Source organism: Saimiri boliviensis, chromosome 5 (assembly GCF_048565385.1).
Source record: "Saimiri boliviensis isolate mSaiBol1 chromosome 5, mSaiBol1.pri, whole genome shotgun sequence".
NCBI lineage: Eukaryota > Metazoa > Chordata > Mammalia > Primates > Cebidae > Saimiri > Saimiri boliviensis.
Window position 1 is genome coordinate 24,681,349 of NC_133453.1, and position 10,655 is coordinate 24,692,003.

At 46.0% G+C, this 10,655-nt stretch overlaps 1 protein-coding gene across 3 annotated transcripts in view; it reads right to left on the reverse strand.

Annotated features, from left to right (window-relative positions):
- The window catches only part of SMARCAL1 (SNF2 related chromatin remodeling annealing helicase 1), a 70,384-nt gene extending 60,438 nt beyond the window's left edge, over positions 1–9,946 (reverse strand). For 2 of the 3 annotated variants that reach the window (XM_074399056.1, XM_074399054.1), the window contains exons 1-5: positions 9,757–9,946; positions 8,508–8,544; positions 6,935–7,815; positions 5,829–5,879; positions 715–948 (exon numbers count right to left, since the gene is read on the reverse strand). In XM_074399056.1, the coding sequence (XP_074255157.1) occupies positions 715–948; positions 5,829–5,879; positions 6,935–7,757 (1,108 nt within the window). In that variant the 5' untranslated portion in view covers positions 7,758–7,815; positions 8,508–8,544; positions 9,757–9,946. Of the gene's footprint in view, positions 1–714; positions 949–5,828; positions 5,880–6,934; positions 7,816–8,507; positions 8,545–9,670 lie in introns of all 3 variants that reach the window. The other variant, XM_074399055.1, reaches the window with a different exon arrangement.
- Between the last annotated feature and the right edge of the window lie 709 nt (positions 9,947–10,655).

Genomic DNA, 10,655 nt, shown 5'->3' on the forward strand with positions numbered 1-10,655 from the left:
GTAATTAGGCTCAACTGAAGATTAAAAAAAAAAAAACAAAACAATGACCAGGCCCCACCTCCAACAAAATAAATCAACATCTTTGGGTAAGAACCAGGCATCAGTGTTTCTGAAGTGGCCCAGTGATGCTGATGTGCAGCCTGAGAGAACTATCAGCATTTTCAAACCATGGCACCATCACCAGCAGCAGCACCAGCTCAGGGAACTTGTAAGAAATGCAAATTTTTGGCTCCACACTTGAGTTCCAGAATCAGAAACTCTGGTAGTGGAGCCCAGCAATCTGCATTTTAACAACCCATGCACGCGGTTCCCTGCATGTTCAAGTTTGAAAATCGCTAAGGTGACATAAGAAAAGGCATTTATTTTTAGGGTAACCACCTGTGTTTCTGCTCTGCAAAGGCCAAAATAAACACAGATGGATTTTAAAAATGGCCAAAGCAGGAATTTACCTGCTTCCACCAAGAAGACATTGACCAGGGGGAAATTATGAGGTCTTCTCTTTGGGAGGCCTTAATGACAAAGCAGTCCTCATTATATGTTTACTATCTGGAATAATTAACGTGTCATCTTTCTATAAGGAGAAGAGCAGAACAGGAAGGCGTTCCCAAGAAAGTAATTTTTGAACATTCAAGGTAGAAGAAAAAACACCCTATGTTGAGATCACAGACCACCACATATTCTGGGAATCAGACAAAGACCGACTCGATTACTTGCCATATCTTCTGGAATCCATCTGTTTAAAAACTGCAATCAGGTCCTGTGAATAACCGATGTCTGCCTCGAAGCAGGCCCGGGAGATGAGTACGCATCGCCCTTTGACAAAGGCAAGGGACGGAGCTGACGGAAGGCTGGCCTGTCCCGCGCTGCTGGTGGAGGGTGACTCACTGCTGCCATCGGCCCATTCCAGAGGCTGCAGGTTGACTGTGGGGAGGCTCTGGGCTGCTTCCACTGCCAAAGAAGAGGAATCGAACAGAAGTGATAAAGCAGAGGACTATGATGTGGCTTTGAGATACAGGTAAGGGAAGAGGGAGATGGGGAAGGGACACGGTCAAGAGGCACCAGGTCTGGCAGGAAGGCAAGAAAAGGCACTGTTAGATTAGGAAGGCTGGCAAGTGTTTTTTAGTTGGGGCTTTGGGAATTTCAATTTTTGAATGTAACTCTCCATCTCCTTAAGTTTTTTTTGAGACAAGGTCTTGCTCTGTCACGTAGGCTGGAGTGCAGTGCCATGATCATGGCTCACTACAGCCTCAACCTCCCAGGCTCAAGCCATCCTCCACCTCAGCCTCCCCAGTAGCTAGGACTACCGGAATGCACCACCACATGGGGTTAACTTTTGCATTTTTTGTAGAGACCGGGTTTCGCTACGTGGCCCAGGCTGGTATCAAACCCCTAAGCTCAAGCCATCCACCCGCCTTAGCCTCCGGAAATGCTGGTATTACTGGCATGAGGCACCGCACCCAGCCTCCTTAGGTTTTTCAAAGCAAAACATTTACAATTTGGGCCAGGCGCGGTGGCTCAAGCCTGTAATACCAGCACTTTGGGAGGCTGAGGCGGGTGGATCACAAGGTCAAGAGATCGACACCATCCTGGTCAACATGGTGAAACCCCGTCTCTACCAAAAATACAAAAAATTAGCTGGGCATGTTGGCGCGTGCCTGTAATCCCGGCTATTCAGGAGGCTGATGCAGGAGAATTGCCTGAACCCAAGAGGCGGAGGTTGCGGTGAGCCGAGATCACGCCATTACACTCCAGCCTGGGTAACAAGAGCGAAACTCGGTCTCAAAAAAAAAAAAAAAAAAAAATTTTTACAATTTGGCTGGGTGCGGTGGCTCATGCCGGTAATACCAGCATTTTGGGAGGCCGAGGCGGGTGGATCACGAGGTCAGGAGATCAAGACCATGCTGGCCAACATGGTGAAACCCCATCTATACTAAAAATATAAAAATTAGCCACGCATGGTGGAGTGTACCTGTAATCTCAGCTACTCAGGAGGCTGAGGCAGGAGAATCACTTGAACCCAGGAGGCGGAGGTTGTCCAGCCTGGGCAACAGAGCTAGACTTTGCCTCAAAAAAAAAAAATCTAAATTTAGAAATTAACAGGGGGAAGAGGAAGTTTGCCAGGATGAATAAACTTATTAGATAACTGCTGGCACTGTGTTGGATAAACCACTGAAATCAGCACACCACAAATCACCCAGTTAACCCTACTCCTAGGTCACTACTGTGTCTACTGCTCAGAGAACAAAGGAGTGAGAACCAGGATCACCAGGTCACAAACGCACAGTTCCGCACATTATTTCATCTATTACAGATGAACTTCATAGATGAGCAGATTCAACTATATAAAACTAAGCTGTCAACAGACACACACTGAAGTGAAAGGCAAAAACTCTGAGTAAAAAAAAGACAAAAAGAGCTCATGCTTCAAAAAAGTACTGAGACCACAAAATAAGAGGATAGAGGTGGAGCAAATTCAAAACAGGAGGAAAAAGACTAACAAACATTTGGAGAAATGTTCAACTTTATAAATCATCAGACAAATAAGAGACTTTTAGACATCCATATTGCTAGTTGGGAATAAAACCTTCTGGAAAACAATTTGGCAATTACAGCAAGAACTCTAAGAATAATGATTCAACTTCTGGGAATCTATCCCAACTACCAATTGAAAATACAGAGAAAAACTTATGTACGAAGGTATTCCTCTACAGCTTTAAAACTGGAAAAACTGGCAGCAAATTAAAATCAAGCAGAAAAAAAAAAAAACAATTGAAGCAATGTATGACACATCCATAAAACAGAATGTTATACAGCAATTAAAATTTACTTTGTACTAAAAATTTTGGAAAAGGCAAAAGTAGTTCAACAACACAAAATCATTTTTTGAAGGTCAAAATGGCCCATTAAGATCATGGACACCCACAATGTTATCATTTTGAATTAACAGTTAACATTCAGTAAAACAAATATGCTTTATGCTAGAGCATTAAATTAAAAAAGCAAAATAAAAATTATATGCATGCATACAACTTTATATTTTAATGCATAGAAAAAAGGCTGGAAGAAATGAAACCAAAATGTTAATAATGGTTAGTTGAGTGGGGAGATTACGAGGGATAGTTTTTCTTCTTCACACCTCAAAATACATTCTACAGTGAGTATGTGGTAGGGTTAACAAAGCAAAATCCAGAGAGATACCTAAAGCAAAATGACAGAAAGACTGACAAAGAGACAACTGTATATGTTATACTGATAAAAAGCCAATCATGACACAACAATCATGAACCTATCTGAAACTTACAAGTACAAGGAGAAATTCACAAATCCATAATTATGTTAAGGAATTTCAAAGTTTATCTCAGCAGGCAAAAGTTAAGTGTGTTACACATTGGTAAGAATACAGAGGAACCAAACAATCAGAAAAATTCATCTAAAAGCTCTATGGAGAATTTTTTTTCTCTTCTGTGAGCTTCATTGAGAAGTATATATGGAGAATTTTGTATCCAATAAACATGGTTTTTAAAACATGTGGAGCATTACATAAAACAATGATAGGCGAGCATGGTGGCTCACACCTGTAATCCCAGCACTTTTGGAGGCTGAGGCAGGTGGATCGCCTGAGGTCAGGAGTTCAAGACCAGGCTGGCCAACATCTCTACTAAAAATAGGAAAATTAGCCAGGCATGGAGGCATAAGCCTGAAGTCCCAGCTACTCAGGAGGCTGAGGCAGGAGAATCACTTGAACCTGGGAGGCACAGATTGCAGTGAGCAAGATTGTGCCACTGCACTCAAGCCTGGGTGACAGAGTGAGACTCTGTCTCAAAAAAAAAAAAAAAAAAAAGCAACAATACCACACAAAAAACCTAAATGCATCTGCAAAAGCAGGAGCCATCTAAGTCACCACGCACTGTGGTCGGAACAAGAGTAAAAAGACAAAGCAAACAACCTCAACAGTGGAAACCACTGGTTTAAATTCACCAGCAATGAGAATACCGCGTGTCAAAATCTGCCATCTTTACCCAGACCCCCGGGTCTCCGCGTTCCAACACCAAACAAATGGATTAAAAAATGAGCCCTCCCTAGACAGTGCTAACATCATCAATGTTAAAGGTTGAATTGTGTCCCTCCAAAATTCATGTTAAACACGCAGCATAGGACCTCAGAATGTGACTGTATATGGAGGTAGGGCTTTAAAGAGGTTAGTAAGTTAAATCAGGTCACCGGGGTGGGCGATGTTCTTCTAAGGGTAGGTATTCTTATAAGAACACCACTATTAACTGATGTTCTTATAAAAGGGAGAGGCACTAGGGATCAGCGCACATCAAGGGAAGTCCACGCAAGGACACAGAGAAAAAGCAGCCGCCTGCAGGTCATGGAGAGAGGCCTCTGAAGAAACCAACCCTGCCAATACCTTCATTTTAGGCTTCCAGCTTCCACGTCTGTGAAAAAATAAATTTCTTTTTTTTTTTTTTTTTTTTTGAGACAGGGTTTCACTCTTGTTACCTAGGCTGGAGTGCAATGGCGCGATCTCGGCTCACCGCAATCTCCGCCTCCTGGGTTCAGGCAATTCTGCTGCCTCAGCCTCCTGAGTAGCTGGGATTACAGGCACGTGCCACCATGCCCAGCTAATTTTTTGTATTTTTAGTAGAGACGGGGTTTCACCATGTTGACCAGGATGGTCTCGATCTCTTGACCTTGTGATCCACCCGCCTCGGCCTCCCAAAGTGCTGGGATTACAGGCTTGAGCCACCGCGCCCGGCCGAAAAAATAAATTTCTATTGTTTAAGCCACCTAGTCAGTGGTACTTTGTCACGGCAGCCCTCACAAACTTAACACATGAGCAGCTAACAAAGAGAAACTGCCTAAGGTACACATTTCGGGAATTAGAGGCTAAGGAGAAAACCAGGAAACTCTACTGGGAGCTGTCCCATCACCGGCGCAAACCACCCTGCCTGGAAACTGTACTGCCGACTCCAGATAATCCTACCTCATACCCCAAATCTGCAACGTGACCTAAGCATACATCCTTCTCTTTTCCCTTCTTAAGCTGGATGGAGGAAGAGAGGGTATAGGAATGGCAGCTAGGGGAGAGGAGTAAAATAAACGGGAGATGAAAACACCCCCGGGGGCTGACGCTTTGACACAGGTGTGTAGGCTCCATGTGACAGGATCAAGTGACAAAAACTTTAGTGTATGTCAGTTTTCTCAGAAGACAGAGGGACGTACCCAGCTGCTGACTAAAACCAGACACGGCGTTAGCTGAAACCTGCCTGAGCACTGCCCCCTCCTTGCATGTTGGGGTAGTCAGCTGCACAGACAGTGCTCTGAGGATCTGTGCTGTTTGCTGGACTGTGACCTTCCTGGGAGCAGGGGCTGGCAGAGCTGCCTGAGCTGCCTGTCACTGCTGGGGCCAGCACAGTCTGGTGGGAACATGTAATCTGAAGTCAGACTGCCTGGGTTTGAATCCCAGCAGTATAGCTTATTGGCTGTGTGACCCTGTGTTACTGACTCAGCCCCCCTGGGCCTCAGTTTCCCCATCTGTAAAATAGTTATTACAAGGAATAAAAGTTAGAATAAGGAGCTTAGAATAGCCTAATGCATAGCAAGCATCATTAAGTGCTAGCTTTCGTTACTATTACCAATGGCCTTCACCCACAGAGCTGTCTCATTAGGCTAGACACAGTAGGAAGGAGTGTGGGGTGGAGCCCTGCAAGCTTTCGACATCTGTAAAGCCATGCACGCCATAAGCTAGACTACACGTGACACTCCAAAGGAAGTTTTCAGCGCCAGTGCCGCCCTCCATGAGGAACAAACACGTGCCTACTTACTCAGGGCACTATAGTCATTCATGCTGAAGTTCCATGTCTTGGAGTCAGGATCTGAAACAAAACAGACGGCTGATGACTGTCATTACAATTTGCACTTGGGCACTCAATACAGGCTTGTCTTCTAAACGAATGAATGAATGAATGAATGGACATCAAGTTCAAAACAGCTGACTAGCAAGCCCCCACTGATCTACCAAATCTCTGCAGAGGACAAACAGTAAATATAGATAATTCCTTTTTTTAAATTTTTTTTGAGACAGAGTCTCACTCTGTTGCCCAGGCTGGAGTGCAGTGGCATGATCTCAGCTCACTGCAACCACTGACTCACAGGTTCAAGCAATTCTCCTGCCTCAGCCTCCCAAGTAGCTGGGACTACAGGCGTGCGCCACCACACCCAACTAATTTTTGTATTTTTTTGTAGAAATATGGTTTCACCATATTGGACTGGCTGGTCCCGAACTCCTGACCTCATGATCTGCCCACCTCGACCCCCAAAGTGCTGGGATTACAAGCATGAGCCACTGTGCCAGGCCTAGATAATTCTTTTATTCCATGTAGTGGAATTCAACTCAGGCCCGGGGAAGTTATAAACCTCACCTAAGAGAACTGAGGGTAGAGTTTGGACTAGAATCCAAGTTCTCCAGGTCATAATGTAGTCAGGCAAAGCAGTATGAGGAGCAATGGCTCTGGGCTATAGCTGGGCTAGTCACATCCGGACCCTGCCTTTCCAGACCAATGAAACTGGGCCTGTCACTTAATCTTGCTGGGCCAGTTCCATCGCCTTAAAAACTGCAATAACATCTACTTATTTCAAAAGAACTGCTGCTCAGCTTAAGTGCTACAATGCATATAAAGCACCTGGCAGAGGAAGTGTCTTCTCAATAACATTCAACCGTTCTCCAGATGGCCATGTGGCAACCATCAAGTCTGGCAGCTGTTTGAGGGAATAACTACGATGAAGGGAAACACAAGCTCAAACTGAAAAAATTTAACAACTGGATGGACAGAATGTGCCATTGCACTCTCCTAATATTTATGAGAAACTGTGAGATTAAAAGAGACTCTAAAAAGAAGGAAAAAAAACGCCTGAAGAACAAAGACATTACCATAAATCTTGCTGGGCAGGCTCTTAAACACGGCAAGGAGTTCCGCGTTGTACCCGATCAACACCTGGAAACGATCGCCTTTCCTTACACACCTTCCCTTCTGAGTGACCGCTGCTTTTTGGAGTGAGGACCCTGATGTTTGCTGGAGTCTTCTTTCTGGCCTGGGTGTTACACTCCCTGGGCTAGAGTGGATGTAAGAAGTGTTCTGCTGCAAGGTGGAGGCTTTGGCTGTCTTGGCCTCTAACTCAACATCCCTGGGAGGCTGTCCAGAAGAACGAGCTAGTGTCTCTTGCGAAATCTTTGCTTTGGCCAAAGGCTCATGAGTTGGGTTAGCAAAGGGTATGGACCTGATCGAAGCCTGAGCATGACCTTGACCTAACTCATAACCCAAGGGCTGTTGTTTAGAGACCTCTGGAGGACTTTGTGCCAAAGGAGGGGAGATTCCAGTGAGAGCCACTTGACGTGGTGGGCTGTGGCCTGGGCAGGCTGTGGTCATTTCTTCTGGCTTTTTCCATATTCCCTTCGCCTGTTCTGGTGTGCTAAGATGAAAACTGTGGGAATTATGGGGTTTTGGGTCATAATTAGATGAGCTACCGGGATTCTGTTGCTTGAAAATGACACCATGGCTCACTGGCTTACAAGACTCCCTTGGGAAATTTTGGGATGGGCCTGGCTTGGCCTGGGATGGGTTGCCAGCAATGGAGGTGCCCAAGCTAGTCTTCTGATGCTGTTCTGCCAATAACTTCTCAGCTCTACGAGCCAGAGCCTTTTGTCGATTCTCTTCAATCCTTTTCCTCTGCTCCTCTGTAAGAGGCAAGGACATTTTCACAGAGCAATACTTAAGCAGGAAAGTCAACCTTTAACTGGAAAGTTGGCAAAAGCTGTGGAAGAAAATAACAAGATGGAAATGAACATTACGTTTATGAACTGCCATGCTCCAATCATGATTTTAACAAGCTTTTGTCCCAGAAACTGCATAATGAGCACAACTAAAGGCTATATTAAAGTTTATTTTATAATTGCACACACACGGAGATAGTAGGCAGCATATGCTAAAATAAAGATCCTGCTCAAAAAGCAAAAAGAAAGCCGGGCGTGGTGGCTCATGCCTGTAATCCCAGCACTATGGGAAGCCAAGGCAGGCAGATCACTTGAGGTCAGGAGTTCGAGACCAGCCTTGCCAACATGGTGAAACTCCATTTCTACTAAAAATACAAAATTAGCCAGGCGTGGTGGTACACGCCTGTAATCCCAGCTACTTGAGAGGCTGAAGCAGGAGAATTGCTTGAACCTGGGAGGCAGAGGTTGCAGTAAGCCAAGATTGTGCCACTGCATCCAGCCTGGGCAACAAGAGTGAAACTTCATCTCAAAAACAAACAAACAAAAAAAGCAAACCAAAAGCTAAAAAGGCATTTCAGCTGCAATATTTCTCTCCTTCCCATGCCCCAGACAAGGTGAGTTATCGGAACCCAAGAAAGTTATTTAGTGCACTTAAATCCATCAGATAATGAGAAGGGTGACATTTTTAACCAGAAAGCATAATAGATTAGACTGAAATAGACTAACCACTTACCATGGCGTGATATCTGCTAAAATAGCCTCTTTCCAACCTAGAAGAAGGAAAAAAGCATTAGCCTCCCATAGACTACACACGAAATTCTCCCCTCACACTCACTCCTTTTATCCTTCCTGGCAGTCAGTCAGCCTGTGGCTCAGCGCAAGCCAGAGCAGCTGGCCTTGATACCTGATTTCCAAAACACAACACACAGAGCGATTGACTGACTCTCCTGGGAAAATAAGGGGAGGAAAAGAGAAATATGTGTTCACTGTACAAATCAAGATGCTATATAAAGATGTGAACAAGCAAACAAAAAAGAATAAAATTAATCTGTAATCTCAGCAGCCATCAATACCACGGTTGAAATTAATAATTTAGAGTATACAGTTCTGATTTTTTTCTATCCATAATCACGTGATACATGGTGCATATTTAAGAGACATAAGAATTTATTATAAAATAGGATCATTGTAAACATTCCATTTTGCACCCTGATTTTTTTTTTTTTCCATGAATTTACCCGGAACATTTATTTTCCTACTAACTGAGACATTTTTACAACATTTTGTAAGCAGGGGGCAGGACACCGATTTCTCTGGCTTGGTTCAGATTAAATAGCCAGCATCTACTGTAATGCTGTGTAATGCTTAGAATGATGATTGATGCAGGGGTACTTCAGTAGCATTGCCTAGGCCTCTGGGTAACTATAGGGTTCAAGGCTTTCCTTTCCTGCTGGGGCTCCCTTTGGCAGAACCCAACCCTCCACCCCACTCCCCCTCCCCGACCAGAAGCATCTATCCCCAGAGAACTTGCACCTTCTCCAAATATTAGCAGTTAGGAAGGGATGAAGCGGCTAGGGAAAGGTTTTGCGGGTGCAGAGCGGAAGCCCTCAGTCTCTCTGGGTAACTCACTCCTGCCTAAGTTTCCAATCAGTTTCCTTCACCTCCAAACACTCCAGATCCCAGGCCTGGTGAGCTGTCTCGACTAACCAGGGATATGCAGCCATAAGACCCACCGATCAGCCCCAAACCATAAAGCCATCCCCCCACATGGACGCCCCTCTTCCTCTCTAGGCAGGGACCTCTGCTCCCCAGACTTTCGGGGCGCGCCTCATCCAGCCTCAAGGTAAGCGGGCGCCACACCCCACTCCCACCCCTACGGTATCCATTTGGATTCACCCTTCCCGTTGGCCCACTTCCTCCTCCAGGCTGGCATTGGTCTCGTCCGCCTCCGCCGCCTTCCTGCCAGTCTACCACTTTCTCACCCAAGGAGGCCTAGAACGCGAGCGGCATTCGCCCCGGGCCCTGAGCCCAGGCGCGACTCCAGAGCCCTCCGAGTCAGGATAGTCTTCCGGGGGGACCGTTAGGCCACGGGTATTGAAGCGCTACGAGTTCGCCTGCCTTATTGTAGCGGCCAGGCCTGACGGGCTCCGTCACCGGCGAACTACACTTCCCAGCAGGCAACGCGGCCACAGTTTCGTCTCCAAAAGTGGGAGTGATGAGACGAGAGCGCCAGCGGGCCTGCAGGGTCTTCTGGGATTTGTAGTTCGTGACGGGAGCCTGGAGAGAAACGGGAGCTACAACGTCATGGGCGGGGCGAAAATGGTGCACCCTGGAAATTGTAGTTCTCCAGAGATTTAGCCAAACGTCAGGTCCTGAAAGCCTGGGACATTGAGGTTTCCAGACCTGTGGTCTCCAGTCTCCAGAGGGCATCTCGGACAGCCAGACTAACCTGGTGGCCTTTGATAAAAAGTATACCCCCCGGACATCCATTCCTGTTATTATTATTTTTTTTTTTTGAGACGGAGTTTCGCTCTTGTTACCCAGGCTGGAGTGCAATGGCGCGATCCCGGCTCACCGCAACCTCCGCCTCCTAGGTTCAAGCAATTCTCCTGCCTCAGCCTCATGAGTAGCTGGGATTACAGGCACGCGCCACCATGCCCAGCTAATTTTTTTGTATCTTTAGTAGAGACGGGGTTTCACCATGTTGACCAGGATGGTCTCGATCTCTTGACCTCATGATCCACCCGCCTCAGCCTCCCAAAGTGCTGGGATTACAGGCTTGAGCCACCGTGCCCAGCTTCCATTCCTGTTATTGCTATCCTTGCAATTTAAGCCTCAGTCGCTGCGCCCATCTGCCATCGTCGTCATCATTGCAGTCATC